At 37.3% G+C, this 20,336-nt stretch overlaps 1 protein-coding gene across 1 annotated transcript in view; it reads left to right on the top strand.

Annotated features, from left to right (window-relative positions):
* The window catches only part of WDR54 (WD repeat domain 54), a 1,113,980-nt gene that overhangs the window by 566,358 nt on the left and 527,286 nt on the right, over positions 1 to 20,336 (top strand). The window contains exon 6 of the mRNA XM_044064000.1: positions 10,767 to 10,867. Coding sequence (XP_043919935.1) covers positions 10,767 to 10,867 — 101 coding nt within the window. The remainder of the gene's footprint in view (positions 1 to 10,766; positions 10,868 to 20,336) is intronic.

A 20,336-nucleotide genomic window follows, 5' to 3' on the forward strand; every position in this document is an offset into this window, starting at 1 on the left:
AAACTCTCAGCTTGCAACTTTAAACTCTGTAGTAAACTCCTCCATGTGCCTCATTTCCTATACAGCTGATGGAGTGAGTAGGGCAGCAGGCACTGGAATAGCTCTGAGGAGACATTCCTAGATGTGTCTTTGTGAGTTTGCTGAACCCTTCAAGTCTTCCTTTATCAATGCCCCTTTTGACAGCTCGTCTTTGTTCGGGCCAAAAGTAAGAGAGACTCTTACCAGGTGTGAACAAGAAGGCAAAACTCTGTCTGCTGTGGGAGTATGTTTCTCCATCCTTACCAGTCCTTATCCTAAAGGTCAGACCGGCGGAAAAATGTGGTTCCAGAAATCCCAAAGAGCTTCTCCAGATGCACGTGGTGAGGGTCCACAGAATCAGGGCGACAGAGATGCGTTCTTTGGCAGGCCCTTCCAGCGCTCCTGAAAGGAGGCCCACCTGTCCACCTCTGGAGGCAGTCGGGGGGAGATTATCACTGTACCCAAAAGCCTGGCTAAATATCACTTAAGAAAAATGTGTATGGTCGATCATATCCAGGGGATACAATATTCCTTTCTCTTTTTCACCCCCTCCATCAAGATCCATCCCAGACATACCACCCAGTCAAAGGGGTCAAGCAACCCTAGAAATTCAAAGGTTGCTAGAAAAAAAGAGTCATCCAAGAAGTCCCCACAGACCAAGCTGGATCTGGAATTTACTCAAGGTTCTTTTTAGTTCCAAAAAAACAAAACAGGGGTTGGAGACCAATTTTGGATCTTGGCAAACTGAACAAGTCCATAAAGAAAGCAAAGTTCTGGATGGTAACACTGCAGTCTATACTCCCTTTTCTGGGACAAGACAATTGGATGTGCTCAATAGATCTTCAGGATGCGTACTTTCACATAAATATGAACAGGCGATCCAGGAGATATCTACACTTCTGGCTGGAAGCCAGTCATTACCAGTTCAGAGTTCTGCCCTTTGGTCTCACCACAGCCCCCAGAGTATTTATCAAATGTATGGCAGTAGTCACGACTCACCTGAGGTGTCTTAGGATTCCAGGTGTTTCTGTACTTAGACGACTGGCTCCTAACCGCCACCACCGAGCACCTACTGACCAAGGCAAGGGACACTACCATGCATCTCTGTTCAGAGCTAGGCATTACCATAAATTTCAAAAAATCTGCCTTATTGCCTTCACAGCATATTACCTTTATAGGAGCAGACTTAAACACAAGAGACATGGTAGCAAAACTGCCTCACAAAAGGGTACTAACGTTGTGCCATGAAATATCTATCTTGCTCATGAAGAAGAAAGTACAGGCAAAGTTTGTTCTCAAAGTACTGGGTTGAACGGCAGCTGCAATAACTCGTCTCTCTGGTATGTCTACACACGAGAGTGTTACAGTGGCTACTCTTTGCTCAGTGGTCCATGCAGGAGTTGCCCATGTCACACAAGATCCTCATTACGGACACCTGCAAGAAGGATCTATGATAGTAGCTTCAGTCCATAAAGGTAACCATAGGCAGACCGTTTGTTCTTCCCCAACCCGTAGCTACAGTGACCATGGACGCCTCCCAGATAAGGTGGGGGGAGGCATTATTTGGGACAGACTGTCCAAGGGACTTGGCAGGAACATGAATACCACTTGCACATCAACATCCTAGAGATGAGAGTGGTGCTTCTGGCATTGCAGGCATTCCAGACTTCTCTTTCACCAGGGGCAATTGCAATTCAGACAGACAATATGTCCGTCGTGTGATATATCAACAAACAAGTTGAAACCAAATCTTACCCCCTCTGTCGAGAGGCTCAAAGAGTATGACAATGGGCAATATCTTCTCAATGTTTTCTGATCACAATGCACATTCCTGGGAAATCCAGCAAGATAATGGACAAATTAAGCAGGGCAATTCTTCTGCCTCACGAGTGGTCCCTGAAACAGGAAATTGCGAACCACATTTTTCGCAAGTGGGTCCAGCCTTGTTGCGACTTCTTTGTCACATCCATGAACGCCAAATGCAGCAGCTATCTTGCCCTAATTCACCCTCCAGGAGAGTCACCCAGGGATGCACTTGTTCACGATTGGCCCGGGGACGACTTTATGCATTTCCCCGGCTTCCACTAATACCCAAAGTTCTTCAGAAAGCCAAATCATTGAGTTGCAGGCTAATTCTCATCACTCTGTACTGGCCTCGTCAGATATAGTTCCCCTTCCTATGGCCCCATCTCCAAGAGGAGCCTTGGATCCTGGACCCAGTACCGGATCTTCTGACTCCTCAATCAGGAAAGCTGCATCCGTCCATTCAAACCTTCAAGCTGATAGCTTGGTTTCTCCATGTCCCATCTTAGCCAGGCTTCCAGACATGTCCCCAGCAGTGCGTCATATCCTAGTTTCATCACACAAGACTACTACTAGGAAACTTTATGCTAGCAAATGGAAAAGGTTTTCTTGTTGAGCTGACAAAAATAATATTGATCCCTTTACAACCCCTATAACTACAATTCTGGAATTTTTAGCAGAAACATTTAATCATAGAGCAGCTGCGGCCACTATACAAGTACAACTAGCTGCCATATCGAACTACCACGTAGGAGACATAAGATCCAGTATCATGTCTCATAGATTATGCAAAGCTTTTTTGAGATGTACATTCCTTTCAAGACCTCCAATAAGAGAACCACCACCTCCATGGGATCTAAATTTGGTACTGACTTCTTTAACTCTTCCCCCCTTTTGAGCCAGCTGCCTCTTGCCTACTAAAGTTCTCAGCTTGGAAGACTGTCTTTTTAACGGCCATTACTTTGGCTAGGAGAGTTTCAGAAATGCAAGCTCTATCTGTCCGTCCTCCCTATTTGATCATCCACAAAGACAGAGTCTCTCTCTTAGGACTAACCCTTCCTTTCTGCCCAAAGTCTGTTCTGAGTCCAATTTAAAGCAGTCTATTGAACTACCTGTCTTTTTCCCCAACTATGGCAACAAGGCAGAGTTTAAGCTTCAATTGGAAATCCATAGGCAGTTACACTTCTACTTACACAGGACAAAGCAGTTTAGATAGTCGGACCAGTTATTTGCCTCATTCTTGGAAAATAGAAAAGGAACTTCAGTTTCAAGAGTCACTTTATCCAAATGGATTACAGATAGTATTACTTATGCATATAGTTCTCAGCATAAGCAGTTGCCAGGTAAAATACGGGGTCATTCAACTAGAGCTATGTCGATTTTTACTGCCTTTCAAACCAGACTATCCTTAAATTCAATTTGTGGTGCAGCCACATGGGTTAACCCTCATACCTTTATCATTCATTACAAAGTAGATGTGGCCTCCCGGAACAGGGCTTCCTTTGGTTCCACTGTTTATTCCCTTGAGCCACCCGAGAAAGAAGGTGCTGGGGACGCTGTCCCAAACATCAAGAATGAAAGCGAGATAGGACAACACAACATAAAGATGTTATTTACTCACCATAATGTTCCATGTTTGTTGTCCATAATCTTGCCTTCATTCCTGCATCCCACCCTCCTTCCCCCTTCCTGGAGGATTGAGAGGAAATTTTTGGAATTGGTCGCAAGCTCTCTGATTCCTTTCGTGCCTCATGAGACATGTGCAGAGGATTATTGTGTACCATAGTGGGTTAGATAGTCTAGTGATGGGTATTAGCAAATGAGATCTGGGTAACTGTCGCTAGGCATCATGGGATATGGTATAGGCTCGAGCCAGTGAAAGCTCTCAAGCTTTAGTATGCAGCCGAGTCGGAACTAATGCTCTGTTCCGGACCCAAACACCAAGAATGAAGGCGTATGATTATGGACAACAAACATGGAACATTATGGTGAGTACATAACTTTTTTTCACAAAGCTTACACTGAATGCAAGTTATAACTTTATCACCTCTTCTGAATGGAAGCTGCCCTCTCATTTAAAACAGGTTTAAGAGAAACCTGATCATTTAACCCTAGGAAAAAATGGCATTCAACCTTAACTGCCACATTAACTCACACTTCATTAACTATACTTTACAGTCACCACTTCATTAAATATCCCTTCCAGTCACCACCTCTAGGGTTAACCTTTATATTTTCTGTAATACCAAATAAAAATGAGAGAAATTCTCACACAGTTGAATGTTTATACAGAGCACTAGCCCCTCTTTTGCAGGTTATATCATAAATATGTTCATAAATTCTATTTTTTAGTGTTGTCTCTGTCTTCCCCTACATAAAAGGCAGAGCAGGCATCACACTTAGCTAAATAAACTATTATTTTAGTAACACAGTTGCCATTCTGGAAAATAACCCTGCTCCCTAACTTATTATCCAAAATCAAACTATCCTCCATTATTATGTAAGGACACTGGTTATACCTACCACATGGGCCTGTCCCTTTACTCATAGCTGTTGCATTAACCCCATTGCTCTCAAATATTCATTTACAATTCTTCCCAGTTTTATAGGTGAACACAGAGTCCTCACCCACTAGGTCATAAAGTTCCTTGTTAACATTAAGACTGTTCCAGTTCCTTTTTACTATACTGGTTGAATTCAAGCACCAATGCCTTTTCATGCTTAACGTCTTCCTCAAACAAGGATGATTACTAGAATAATGCAGATAACTATTACAGAATGCCTCCTTCCTAAACATGTTTGATTTAAACCCTTCTGCAGTGTGGGAAATGTGTGTCCAAATAGCGACTCCTTTCCTTATCCCAACATTTAGTAAAGTTGAAATAATCAGTACAGCTCTTTAAATATTCCATGAAATTGGACATCTCAAAAGGCCCATCCCATAAAATAAATATATCATCCAAACACCTAATGTATAGATGCAAATACCTGGCAAAGGAGCTGTTAAAGACATACTCATTCTCCCAGCCTAGCATGACAATGTTTGCAAAAACTGGGGCTCATACTGCCCCCATTGCCACACAAGCAATTTGCTGGAAATATTCTCCTTCAGAATGTATATAGTTATTTTCTAACACCAATTCCATCAACTCAGCAGTAGTACTGATCAACTCTTTTGGTAAGGTAGACTTTTGTAATAAAACAGTCTGAAAAAAATCAAGTCCTTCCCTCTTTGGTATAACTGAGAAAAGGTCCACTACATCAATAGTCAGAAACATAAGTTCTTTTTCCAAATACTTTGCTTCAACTTACCCAAAAAATCCCATGAGTCCTTTAATAAATGTGATGTATTGTCCACCAGCTGTTTTACCCAATGATCAATAAAGACTGCCAAAGGATGCGTCTTCCACCCTTTTGCAGATACTATGGTATGAAAGGTGGATTATCCACTCTTTTATGAATTTTGGGAATCCGAAATATATTTGGAATAATCAGATTGGGTTGTTGTAAAAATTTATATATTTCCAAACTAATCCTATCTTTTAGGAGAAATTCTTCTAAATATGAGTCTATACGCTTATATGCAATATTAATCTGATTTTCAGAAATGGATGAGTAAGTCTCATTATTATGCAAGAAATTTGTCATCCCCTATTTTTATATATCAAGCAAAATTTGTATCATAATGCACCAATAATTTATAGGAATAAAATATTAATGTCAGCATTCGCCAATGATCTTATTATTTATTGTACAACCCCAATTTCGGACAGTGAAAAGATATTAAAGCTCATAAACGAATTTTCGGTAGTTTCTAATTATAAAATTAACTTACAGAAAACGAATTGCTTCCCGTTAAGAACCCCAAAACCTTTTTCATTAATGGCCCTGATGGGGAAGTTAACATGTAAAGAAAATATTAAATATTTGGGTATCAACTTCTCTATGGATAATAAAGACTTTTATAACAATAATGTTAAATGAGTATGGGAACACATAATAGCTGATTGTGACAGATGGAAGAATTTAAAACTACCGGTATTAGCAAAAGTATCAATAGTGAAAATGAATGTACTACCACGAATGTTATACATATTTAGGTCTGCCCAATTATCAATTTCAAAAACAGTTTTTAAACAAATGTATAAAGATCTAGCTAAATTTATCTGGAACCCAAAAAGAACTAGAATATCTTATGAGAAATTAATGACCCCCTAAAACAAGAGGGGGACTTGAGCTACCAAACTTTGAAGCATATTATTTGATTGTAAACGCTAATCAAATTTTAAGAATTGCTAATTATGATGTAACGAATACAAAATGGATACCAACTTGGGTGGTCTTGAATCATAAGCATATTTTGGGTAGGAAAATAAATCCTAAAGCATTACCCTTTATGGACAAAATTAGTCTGATAAAATATGGGGTCATGGACCACATAATAACCTGTGTCTCATCTTTGCAAACTTTATTTCAGTCCGTAGATTTATTGCAATATATGATGGTTCTTCAACCTTTCCACAGGAATCCTAATTTTAAACTAAATAATCAGCTGATCGATCTCAGCAAATTTCCATTAATAGTTAATCTGACTCTATTTGATGTTTTTAATAAACTTGACTTATCGGCTTTACAAATTAGACAGGAAATGAATCTACCTAGAAGTTACATTGTTATAATGAGACAAGTTAAAGAACTTGCCATGAGCTATTTTAGGAACTTTAAACCTGCAGTCGGATTTGTGGATAAGTGCTCTGAATTGTGGCAAGCTATCCAACAAGACACTAAATTTATAGCAACTGCATACAAATTAATTAAGGATTTGAAATTTCAGGACAAAATTTTGCTTTCAGAGTATTGGGTAAACAAAGTAACAGTAACAGACAATCCGATATTAAAAGCAATTGATATAACTAGGAAATCAGTTTCTTTTCAAAAACTGATGTACACGCAATTGATGATTTGGAACAATGCATATTACACACATACTTCACGAAGTAGAAAACCAAGTAAACTGTTGAAAAACACACAAGTGGCAAGATGCTGACAAGAGAAAACACCTCCAAAACACGATATCTGCACCAACAGCAAACGAAACTAGATTTATTAAAAATGAGCGCTTTCGGTAGAGAGCATTCTCCCCACCTTCATCAGATAATAATTTTGTTTCAAAAAACATCCTTTTATACACAGCTGATTATTATTTAATTAGTTAACATAGTTACTAATGAGCTGTTAACTGGATGTATTGAAAACTAAAACTGGCAGCTTTAAACTAAGCTGCACCAAATACGTTAAAAACCATTAATAAAAAATGTGTGTACATATATATATAAAAATAACATAAATGAATAAATAAATAACTTATACATGAATACTCATAGCATGGTACGCAAGTTCTGTTCCATAATTAATAATGTAGATGTGATGAATACATGGATTTAACTATGTGAACATCACCAACATGAATAAATCTTTAAAGAAAATGCAAAAGTTTTTTTGGAATTCTACATGAATCCTTTTAAAATTCTACATGAATCCTTTTAAAATTTATACAGAATAACCTATACAAGTGCAGGAAATCACATACATCTGTGCATTTTGTGTGCATTACTCTGTTATTGTTGTATTATTTTTATTTTTACTACTGTTATTATTATTATAATCACATTATTAACACTCTTATTAGAGTTTATATGACTACTAAAAATAATGTGAAAAATGATTAGTGTAAATGATTAATATAAGGAATTGATATAAAGACAAAAAGAAAGAGAGAAGGAATGAAAGCAGCAAACCTAAAAGCATATACATAACTCAATACCTATTTAATCATATCTAATATGTGTAAGAAGTATATGTATGTTTCTCATATATTATATGTATAAAAAGTGTGTATATAAAGTGTGTATATATTTTATATTTTATATTATATTTTTATTTTTATATTTTATATTATATTTTTTATTTTTTGTTTTTATACTAAATGTGAATGGATGTATACAACAAGTTATAAGTAAAGTGTCCTACCTCTTAAGAGCTTTTAATTTTAAAATGCATTTTATAGACACTATCTCATTTAAACCTGGAAAAATGTATGATGAGGTACGTACTTGCCAAAAGACCTCCTGTTCCTCTAACTCAAGTTGCCAATGCCCTCCCCTAATAGAGGGTTGTACTTGTTGTATGATGGTAAACAAGAAAGAATGGTCGACATGTTGGCTAACATGTTTGGCCAAAGCATTGTTCATGTCCCCAATACTTATGGCATGTACGTGCTCGTATATTCTTTTCTTAACTGAGTTAGAGGAACAGGAGGTCTTTTGGCAAGTACGTACCTCATCATACATTTTTCCAGGTTTAAATGAGATAGTGTCTATAAAATGCATTTTAAAATTAAAAGCTCTTAAGAGGTAGGACACTTTACTTATAACTTGTTGTATACATCCATTCACATTTAGTATAAAAACAAAAAATAAAAAATATAATATAAAATATAAAAATAAAAATATAATATAAAATATAAAATATATACACACTTTATATACACACTTTTTATACATATAATATATGAGAAACATACATATACTTCTTACACATATTAGATATGATTAAATAGGTATTGAGTTATGTATATGCTTTTAGGTTTGCTGCTTTCATTCCTTCTCTTTCTTTTGTCTTTATATCAATTCCTTATATTAATCATTTACACTAATCATTTTTCACATTATTTTTAGTAGTCATATAAACTCTAATAAGAGTGTTAATAATGTGATTATAATAATAATAACAGTAGTAAAAATAAAAATAATACAACAATAACAGAGTAATGCACACAAAATGCACAGATGTATGTGATTTCCTGCACTTGTATAGGTTATTCTGTATAAATTTTAAAAGGATTCATGTAGAATTTTAAAAGGATTCATGTAGAATTCCAAAAAAACTTTTGCATTTTCTTTAAAGATTTATTCATGTTGGTGATGTTCACATAGTTAAATCCATGTATTCATCACATCTACATTATTAATTATGGAACAGAACTTGCGTACCATGCTATGAGTATTCATGTATAAGTTATTTATTTATTCATTTATGTTATTTTTATATATATATGTACACACATTTTTTATTAATGGTTTTTAACGTATTTGGTGCAGCTTAGTTTAAAGCTGCCAGTTTTAGTTTTCAATACATCCAGTTAACAGCTCATTAGTAACTATGTTAACTAATTAAATAATAATCAGCTGTGTATAAAAGGATGTTTTTTGAAACAAAATTATTATCTGATGAAGGTGGGGAGAATGCTCTCTACCGAAAGCGCTCATTTTTAATAAATCTAGTTTTGTTTGCTGTTGGTGCAGATATCGTGTTTTGGAGGTGTTTTCTCTTGTCAGCATCTTGCCACTTGTGTGTTTTTCAACATATTACACACATCTTAGATTACATAAATTTAACCCTAGGAATTCTCCAATTTGTCCATACTGTGCAGATCAAACAGCGGATCTTCTTCATATGTTCTGGAGTTGTAAATGCGTATATAAACTTTGGAACTCTCTTAAAGTACAACTGCAAAAGATGGGTTATCAAAGTTCTACACTGTCATGGGAATTTATGATTCTACACATTCCTCCAAGAGAGCTTTCCAGATCGCAAACTATTATTTGTATGAATATTTTTTTGCTGATGAAACTCTATGTAGCCACAAATTGGCTAGAACCACATAAGACATCATGGAATAATTTTAAGCTTGTGGCTATAAAACATATACTAGCACATAAATTACATCTGAAACAAACTAACAAAAATATTAATAACCCGAAAATATGGGAAAAGGTCTTCAATATTATATTAGCATGATACTGATTTTAGGAGTATATTAAATATAGGAAGCATTTCATGTAGATATTGTATAAATGGTTTGTAGTAGTTATAGTGTATTATGTGTGTGATGTTTATTGTATTTTTGTAATGTTTTTGGAAAATATATTTCAATAAAAATTTATTATGGGGAAAAAAAAATAAATAAATTTGTCATAACATTCTTATAATCTTCCAAGCTGAGCAACACCACCCCTCCACCTTGTCTAGTTTCATAACTATAATTTTATTATTCTTAAGCAGGGTCTATATTATATGAACGAAAGTTCATATAATCGAATGCTGTAATGAGCGAAAATCCTGGAAATCGAGATGCGTGCTGTGGAATCACAGTACAGTGAAGATGCCCTTTCCTCACTGTAGTATGATCTCGGAGTTGACTATATATTTAGCGGGGGGTGTGGGGAGTGCAGCCCCCCAAAATATTGTTTTCAATTTCCAGGATTTTCGCTCATTAGAGCGTTCGATTATATGAACATTCGTTCATATAGTATAGACCCTCTTAAGCATATTCAAAATTTCCCTTTCCTTCTTAGTCAAATTTAAATAACTCCTTTTGTCGTGGGAGAACAACTTGTATATATCCTCCATAACTGCCTTCTCAAAAATCTGAATTATAAGGTTGAAGGGTGGGTTAAAAATGCTACGTCTCCTGGGGTTTAATAAATTGTGTTTTTTTTGCTGAGCATTTGACGAAGACTTGGAGGTCACAGTTTCTTCAGTGGCGGTGGTAGCCTCAAAGTTAGGTGGTGTTGGGTGGTTAGCAATGGTAATGTGAGTGTGCTTGCATGTTTTATAGTGAAGTGTTGTACATATAGTTGGTATTACTGTAGTGCTGATCAAGAGTTTCATATGTGTGTGTGTGTTTGTGCGCGTGCACTTGTGTTTGGGCATATAGTACTGTAACTTTTGTATCCATCCAACCACAGCCCCTTTTATATTTTTGTTTAACTCACTTTCATTGTATAATAAGGAAACCGTAACAATGTGAATATGATATAAAAGAGCAGTTAAATATTTATTTTTCTGATACAGTTTAATGTTACATGTTTCTTCTCTTATAGGAGTACATTGCTGATCTAGTTACAGCAGATGACTCTGGTGTTCTGTGCATTTGGAAATCAGGGGAAGACTTCAAGTTACTGAACAAGATTTCAGCATTTGGGTAAGGTAGTTTTATTTCTGCTCTTCAAAGGATTTGTATCATTAGATAATCCCATTTTGTAGCAAAGAAGTGTTCACTGCATGTTATCAGTTTCAACAAATCTCAAGTTCTACCACATCAGCAGCACACACCACCCCCTAGACTGACAATGGTAGTAGTGGAAAAATAAACCAGCAGGAAATGTCTTGCACTCATGTACCACTCTATAACTGACATTATTTTGAGTACCATTAATGTCTTAATTTGCTTACTCATTGAATCAAAAGCATCCCTCCTGCTGACTTTGTGGCCTTGAGTGGTGGAACCCTGACAGCAACTCTGGGAACCTGGTTTTCATCATTGGGCTCATATGTTGAATGAGTCATCTAGAAGGGGTGAGAGTGAGTTGCCAAAGATCGGCTCGCTCAACCCATGAGAAGAATATCCCTTTATGAGCACATCACTGGGACATTTGTGGGGAAGAGGCCAAAAGGAATGGCCCTAATGTTTTCAGCCCTTTGGTGGCTAACAACCTGTCAGTGAGGAGTGGTGGATAACAGAGTAGATGCATGCTTATGAGTTACTGCTTAGCAGACATTGCACATCATCTGTAGACCAGTAAAGCTGGGAACAAGGACATACTCCAAAATTTGAGCAAGCTATAGATGATGGTCTGTCAGTACCTGACTCTTATCTCCACTGCCTCATAACAGAATGTGTTTACCAGAAAGGTACCCCTCCCCAGATAGAGGAGGTTCTTATGGAATGATGTGGGGGTGATAGTGATAGTAGTTTTAGTTAGGACAGGGGAACAAATAGATTATGTGCTAGGAGAAGCTTAAAGGTCAGGATAGTAAGGACCAAATAAATCCTTTCATTCAAGAAAACTCTAAAGGCTTAATTTTTAGGATTACCATTTATACTAAATTAACTTTTAATGTACAGTGACTAGTATCGGTTATCACTTTTTCAATGCAGCTCTTTCAGAGAAAACGCTTGCAGCAGGCACATTTGGCTTTTGTTCTTACTTTTTCATTTGCCCACTGGCCATTTCCTACCTTCAAGCTATACCCTCGCCAATTGTGCAGAACTGTATATTATGTAATTTTGTTTCTGCATGATTTTCTCTGATGGAGTTCTTCCACTGGCTTTTGCAGATGGTTCTTTCATCAGGTGGTCCTTCACATGAGCAGCTAAGGAAGGCACCTGAATCAGTGTCCTTTTTTTGCAATGTCAATTTTTGTGTGTTGTCATACATAAAGTGTGGCTCCTATTTCTGTATTAGTTGATTCACCAAGATAGGATGAGTGTATGGTGTGCTTGCAAGTATGGATAAAGGTTACATAGGTTCACAGGTAGGTACTAGGCTATTGGCCCTAAAGCCTATACAAGCCTAGCCAAAAAGGTACCCTGGCTTTCGCCACCCAAGAAAATTATTTTCCTATGGCCCTGTCGAGCAGAGCCATAGAGGTGATCCCCGGGGAGAATTTCCTATTTCCCATCCAATCATCAAGATTTTTCTTGAAGAGTGCTAGTGAGGAGCTTTGTTTGATATAGATAGCTAGTTTGTTCCAGAGTATGGGAAGTCTCTGGGACAGGAATCTATCCCTCCAGCATGTTCTGTTTATTGTGGTGACAAGGTTTAGGTCCCTAGAACGTGTAGCTCAAAGGGATTTGGATTTCTTTAAGTGGAGCATGTCCAGCAGCTCTGGGTTTGACATAGCTTTGTATGTTAGGCAGAGATCACCTCTGAGTAGGCAATATGCGATGGAGTAAAGCTGGAGTTTTTTTGAGACAGTCTGCGTAGGGCATCTGGTTGAGGCCAGTAATCCTCCTTGTGAGGTATTTCTGCGGCCTTTCCAGTTGTAGATGTCTTGTGAGGTACATACCAAAAGGGGCGTTGTACTCTATAATGGGTCTGAGTGACGAGTAGAAGGGAACAATAACCTCTTTTTTTCCTAGATGAGAAACCTTTTGTGATGAGGTGTGCCATGTAGAAGGATTTCCCAACTACTGTAGTGTTATGATTATCAAAGGAGAGACTACTGTCCTCCTGTGTCCCAAGGTCTCTTATCACACTTTTTGTGTTAAGCAGACTACCACCTATGTGGTAGCTCATGGGTACAGAGTTTTTACCAAAGGGGATGGCAGTGCACTTTTTGGCATTGAGCTTGAAGCCATGGCTTTGACACCAGGCGTCTGTCTCAGTGAGGCCCTTTTGTAGGATCTCCACATCGTTAGGAGTTTCGGTTATGGCTCCTAGTTCACAGTCATCTGCGAACTTTGTTAGCCAAAGACCTTCTGTGTTAGCCTGTACTTCAAAAAAGTAGATACCAAACAGGAGGGTCCCAGAACTGAACCCTATGGTACTCCACTTGTCACTGCTCTGAAGTCAGATTTGGAGTCTGCTACTTTCACAGTGTGGGTTCTGTCAGTGAGCCAGTTGGCAACCTATATTGTGACATAATGAGAAAAAACTTCGAAACTCCGCTGAAGGTGTCGATGACAAAAAACAGCAACAAGAGAAAAAAACTTCGAAACACCAGCACGGCAATGCAGTTCTTGAACTTCCTGGTATCCCAATCAGACAATCCAGTAGGATAAAATATTTATTAAATAAACGAATACTCAAATCAAACAAAGTAGATAATAAAAATAAAAAGGAAATAAAATAACATTGGATGAGCGTTTTCGGCTATTCAGCCTTCATCAGATCATAAAACTTATTACTGCTTTGCGTTTAAAAGAAAAACTTAACCAATCATTTTTTTTGATTTCTGGCATCCTAGTGAACTAATAACCAATGATTATGACTATAGTACTGATTTCCTATAGGAGGAAGAACGGAGCTATCAACCAAGCAAAATACCAGATAGTGCTCCATTTAACAAATTTCATAGCCAGTAAAACAACAGAATTGTATTAACATCATTGGTTCATAAGAACTATTGAGTGGAACTAACTAACCAATAGCGCTATCTCTTCATAGTTAGTATAGCCAGTCAAATAGCAATATTACATATCAATCACTGTTTGCACAGCCCCTCAGATAAGAGCTTGCAGCGATTACAAAGGAACCATTCTCCAAGCCCCTGAACCAAGGTACTGTCAAAGCTCCATAGGGGCTGCCATGAGGAGTGATGAACCAATATCGCCAACTCACCATGGACAGTCCCAGGCAATCAAATTACATGATCGCACCTCAGTCACTACATACATATCTCTTCAGCTAAAATTTACGGTGATCACTGGGATATTGATTTTGCATGTAATTATAGCCATGACGCTTTTCAAATGCAGAAAGAAAAAAGAAAAATGTAAAATATATATCTAATGTGCCCCATGGACAATTGTATATGTTACGATGATCACTAAAATAGCGATTCTGCAAGTAATTACAGCCATGGCTCTTCTCAAGTCAAAATGCCGAGAGAAAAAATGTAAAATATATACATAATGTGTCCCATGGACAGTTGTGTATGATAACTCTTGGTCCGTATAAAACTTATCAAAGGACAGAATGTAAGTAAGACTGATTCCTTACTAGTTGATGTTAGGTGAATGATCAAAAGACACTTCATTCACCATAGATCCACAGTAGTGTCTGCACAATAAAGAAATGCTCCAATGACACCAGTTCCCCAAGAAGACTCACATCCAATCAAACGGCAGAATCTCGTGCCAATCGCTGCTCATTCCTCCAACACACCTTCTTCACTATTGGCCCAAAAAGGCCATTGGATAAAACTCTTTTCCAAACGGCAAAATCTCGTACCAGTCGCCGTTCATTCCTCCAACAAAAATTCTCCATTATTGGCCCAAAACAGCCATTAGATAGAGCAACTAACCAATGGCTGTAATATTAACGCTAGCTTCTTACTAGTTAATATGTATAGCATGGTATATATAGATAAAGGTCCCATATATGGTTGTATATGGTGACTCTTAATCAATATAAAAACTTATAACCAATCAAAAAACAAAACACAAGTAGAACTTGTTAAAATCAAGTCAATGAATATAGATCCACAGAGGTGTCTACACAATGTAAAGGCATTCCGGTTCCCCAGGAAAACTACATCCAATCGAATGGAGAAAATCACATACCGATCGCTGCTCATTTCTCTAACACACCTCCTTCACTATTGGCCCAAAATGGTCCATAAATAAAGCAGTTGACCAATGGCTGTAATGATAGCGCTGGTTCCTAACTGGATAATGTATATAGCCAGCAGCTAAGTGTATGGTCGATGTACGCTCCAATCAACAAGAAATTCATCTTTTCATAGCCAGTCCGAAATTGAAGTTGCACAGCAATCTCTGTTCTTCTCCCATTCACCTTTACTGTGTGAATTTGTGTAAGGTGGTTCTTCATTGGGTAGAGTGCAATTTGTTCTCCAAACAAACCTTAATAGAGGAAACTTGCTTTATTAGTGACCTATAACATTCCTTCTAGCCTTTAATATTGGTTTCAATGGAACAACAAACTTCAAGCCAGGTTGATGATGGGCTTGTAAATTGACTGTCCAACTGATCTCACGTAGCTCCGTGCGGTTGTTGATGTCACCTGCTCTATTTGTTACAGCCATAACTTCCAGAGCTTTAAACTTAAAATGGTGTGTGGGATTACTAAGATGATGCACTGCCAGTACAGTCATATATTTATGCAAAATATCCCTGAGATGTTTCAGGATTCGGTCTTTAAATCTTTGGTTAGTCTTGCCAATATAGAACACCTCACATTGACGACATGTTGCTAAATAAATTAGGTGTTTGGTGTTACAATCAGCATAGCAGTTAGATGAATACACCTTTCCTGTAGTGGGATGGATGAAGGAATTAGCATTGTTTATATATGGGCAGGCTTTGCATCTAAAGCATTTAAACATGCCTTTCCTCTCAGAACATTTTTTGCGAACAAATCCATCCTTATTACATAAAAGTCTTTTGATATTTTTATTAATTTAAAAAGAAAACTGGGTGTCACCAATTACTTTTTTCATTTTGCTGTCGGTGGTTAATACTGGTCAGAATCTCCTAATGACATCACAGATTTGTGAATTGTCATTGCTGTAGGTCAACATACACTTAAGTTGCATCTCATTGGCTCTAGTCGTGGAAGCAACTGTAGAAAGGAGAGTCGCTTGAGACGAAAAATAGCATCCACCTTTGTTTCTCCTGAGTTCTTCTGGGTTACTTTTCAAGATTAAATGGCCATCCTTATATCCTCTATCTCTCAGGTTCTCAAGAAGCTTAGCCTGTTAGATTTAAAAATCTTCTCCCTTAGTACAAAGTCTAGAAGCATGTAGTACTTGGTTTTCATAAATACTATTGAAAATATGCTTTGGGTGCATACTTTGCCTGTGTAGATAGTGATTATTTCAGGTTGGTTTTCTGAAAATATTGGTGCTTAATCCTTGTGTTGGGTGCCGACAAATCTTCATATCTAGGAAGTCTATTTCTGTTGTTGAAGATTTTACTTTGAATTCCAAGAAGTCAGTGTTTTGATTAATATATTCAACAAAAGAAGTCAGTTCATCAATGTTCCCCTTCCACAGAATAAAAATGTCATCTACAAAATGGCCATAGTAAATAAGATGGCCATTCCATGGATTAATTCCACTTAGAACTTCAGTACTTTCCCACTGAGCCAGAATCAAGTTCGAATAACTATTCGCACATGGGGTCCCCATGGCCACTCCCCATGTCTGTAGATAAGTCTTCACCATATACAAAGATGTTGTTTTCTTAAAAAAATTCCAATAGAGTACATATCAAATTGGAATTGATGTTATTTTGTGACAAGATGGTCTTCACAGCATGTATACCATAATCATTGGGTATTACAGTAAAAAGACTAGTTATATCCATGGTTACCAAAATAACATTTTCGAAGTTGGTCATGCCACTGGTTTTGAAATATAGATCCCTTAGGAAGCTTCCATTGTCTTTTAGAATGGTATCAACATAACAAAGGACCTTTTTTAACTCACTTTCAATATAAATAGATAGCGACTCAGTAATCCAATCTCTCCCTGATACAGTCGGACGTAGTGGGGGGGGTCCTTCTGGTCTTTGTGAATCTTAGGCAAGCCACCTATGCTAGGAATCATAGGATTAGGGCAAACAAAAAAATCATATAGTTATTTACTTAAGCGTTGTTCTATGAATAAATCATATAGCTCTTGATGTACAATTTTAATCTTCATGTCCACTTGCCGTTTGTCCAGTTTGGTGTATGTGTGTTCATCCTCTAGCATTGCCGTCATTTTGGCTTTATACCAGTCAGCATCCATGACCACTGTACAGCCACCTTTCTCCGCTGGTTTGATGACTAAATTATCCATAGTTCTTAATTGCTGGAGTGCCTCTCTATCTTTATATGTAATGCTATGAAAGCTTCCATGGTTAGAATGTGTTCTCAATTTACTGACCTCATCCTCACATAGTTTCAAGAAAAGTTCAGCTGCTGGAGAATTTGCTAGTACTTACATTCTGTCATTTTATAAGTTTTATTGTGTACCAAGAGTTATCATACATAACTGTCCATGGGACACATTATGTATATATTTTACATTTCTCTCTCTCAGCATTTTTACTTGAGAAGAGTCATGGCTGTAATTACTTGCAGAATCGCTATTTTAGTGATCATCGTAACATATACAATTGTCCATGGGACACATTAGATATATATTATACATTTTTCTTTTTTCTTTCTGCATTTGAAATGAGTCATGGCTATAATTTCATACAAAATTGCTATCCCAGTGATCTCTGTAAATTTTAGCTGAAGAGATATGTATGTAGTGACTGAGGTGCGATCATGTCATTTGATTGCCTGGGACTGTCCATGGTGAGTTGGCAATATTGGTTTGTCACTCCTTATGGCAGCCCCTATGGAGCTTTGACAGTACCTTGGTTCAGGGGCTTGGAGAATGGTTCCTTTGTAATCGCTGCAAGCTTTTATTTGAGGGGATGTGCAAACAGTGATTGATATGTAATATTGCTATTTGATTGGCTATACTCACTATGAAGTGATAGCACTATTGGTTAGTTGTTCCACTCAGTAGTTCTTATGAACCCATGATGTTACTACAATTCTGTTGTTTTACTGGCTATGAAATTTGTTAAAAGGAGCACTATCTGGTATTTTGCTTGGTTGATAGCTCCGTTCTTCCTCCTATAGGAAATCAGTACTATAGTCATAATCATTGGTTATTAGTTCACTAGGATGTCAGAAATGAAAAAAATGATTGGTTAAGTTTTTCTTTTGAATGCGAAGCAATAATAAGTTTTATGATCTGATGAAGGCCGAATAGCCGAAAGCGCTCATCCGATGTTATTTTATTTCCTTTTTATTTTTATTTTGTACTTTGTTTGATTTGAGTATTCGTTTATTTAATAAATATTTTATCCTACTGGATTGTCTGATTGGGATACCAGGAAGTTCAAGAACTGCATTGCCGTGGTGGTGTTTTGAAGTTTTTTCTCTTGTTGCTGTTTTTTGTCTTCGACACCTTCAGCGGAGTTTGGAAGTTTTTTCTCATCATTCGTTTTCAATTGTTCTTCCAATCAACGCGCATGGCTGAAACAATTAACAAAGAGCGAATGAAGATTTGTTCCTTCACTGATTTAGCCAGTGAGTTGGCAAATTCGCTTATACAAATGAACTTGGGAACTGAAGAGTTTAATTCTTTAGCAACACCCGCAGTTGATATTGACTTTTTAACCATTTTTCTTGAAGTTGAGAACGCTGCATTCAGACTTAAACATTTGCAATGGCAATGTTTTCATTTAGAAGCTTGCATTCACCATAAACTTGTACCAAGAGGTATGTGTGTTTAATGCCTTCCTAGCTATGGGAATACCTATCCAGATTTGCTTGCCAGATGGCAAGTAATTAATCTGGAGACTAGCCAGAAGTATATGCATCTACTGGTGGAGTATTTTAAACCTGAGGAAGAAAGTATAGCAACATTAATTGCCAGCAAGCAAGTCACCTAGGAAGATATGGATCTACAAGATATTCATCTGCAAAAATTAGAACTTTTGCAAACTAATTTACAAAATTACGACAATAAGCTCAGACAGAATAAAACTAAGAAGCTGGTGCGTCATTATAAAGATTTTAAAAATGGCCACATCTTCGAATGGCCCAGAGAGACCAATGAAGGGGTGCCAAGAGGTAATAGGGGTCTGAATAGATCTTGGAGAAAAATATACACACACAGGGATTATACCAATAAACGTATTGAAGGACAGGTTCAAGTTGAAACACAAGAACCATGTTTCTGAAATGCAGAATCATATTCCTGCAAGCAGTCTGCATGCTACAGCTGGTTCAATCAATGTCCCTACTTGACAGTATAGCCTCTACTGATACTAGTGAAGCTGGGACTAGTCAGATGACCATGGGGCTTGACCCGCAGCTATGTGAATCTAGTGTTAACTTTGATATGGGAACTAGACTGAAAGAAGGAACCATATTTACTACTGCCAATTGGCCTCTGCTGGTTTTTGTGAAACATTCCTTCCAACGAAATCCTTGAACACAGAGTCAAGAACGCAAGCACGAAAAGGTGACAGCATGAAAGTGTCTAATGTGGGCTTAGTTGTTAACCTATCAAATTTCACTCTGAGTGCAGAACAGATATCAGTATTAGGACGTGGTTTGAGTTTTATTCCTGCTTTATCTTCAGACCTTAATGAATTCATGACGGACATTAAACTTTTTTGCAGGAATATCTCACTGAAATGTATCTATGGAGACAATAGCAGATAAGCAATACATTTCCCTAAGAAACTCAGTAATTTTGTACTAGCAAATTCTCGAGCAGCTGAACTTTTTTTGAAACTATGTGAGGATGAGGTCAGTAAACTGAGAACACATTCTAACCATGGAAGCTTTCATAACATTACATATAAAGAAAGAGAGGCACTCCAGCAATTAAGAACTATGTATAATTTAGTCATCAAACCAGCGGACAAAGGTGGCTGTATAGTGGTCATGGATGCTGATTGGTATAAAGCCAAAATGATGGCAATACTAGAGGATGGACAAACAGCAAGTAGACATGAAGATTAAAATTGTACATGAAGAGCTATATGATTTATTCATGGAACAACGCTTAAGTAAAGAACTATATGATTTTTTTGTTTGCCCTAATCCTATGATTCCTAGCATAGGTGGCTTGCCTAAGATTCACAAAGACCAGAAGGACCCCCCACTACGTCCGATTGTATCAGGGAGAGATTGGATTACTGAGTCGCTATCTATATTGAAAGTGAGTTAAAAAACGTCCTTTGTTATGGTGATATCATTCTAAAAGACAATGGAAGCTTCCTAAGGGATCTATATTTCAAAACCAATGGCATGACCAACTTCGAAAATGTTATTTTGGTAACCATGGATATAACTAGTCTTTTCACTGTAATAACCAATGATTATGGTATACATGCTGTGAAGACCATCTTGTCACGAAATAACGTC

Source organism: Protopterus annectens, chromosome 2.part2, assembly GCF_019279795.1.
Source record: "Protopterus annectens isolate FY-2018-M chromosome 2.part2, PAN1.0, whole genome shotgun sequence".
In the NCBI taxonomy this organism is placed as follows: Eukaryota; Metazoa; Chordata; order Ceratodontiformes; family Protopteridae; genus Protopterus; species Protopterus annectens.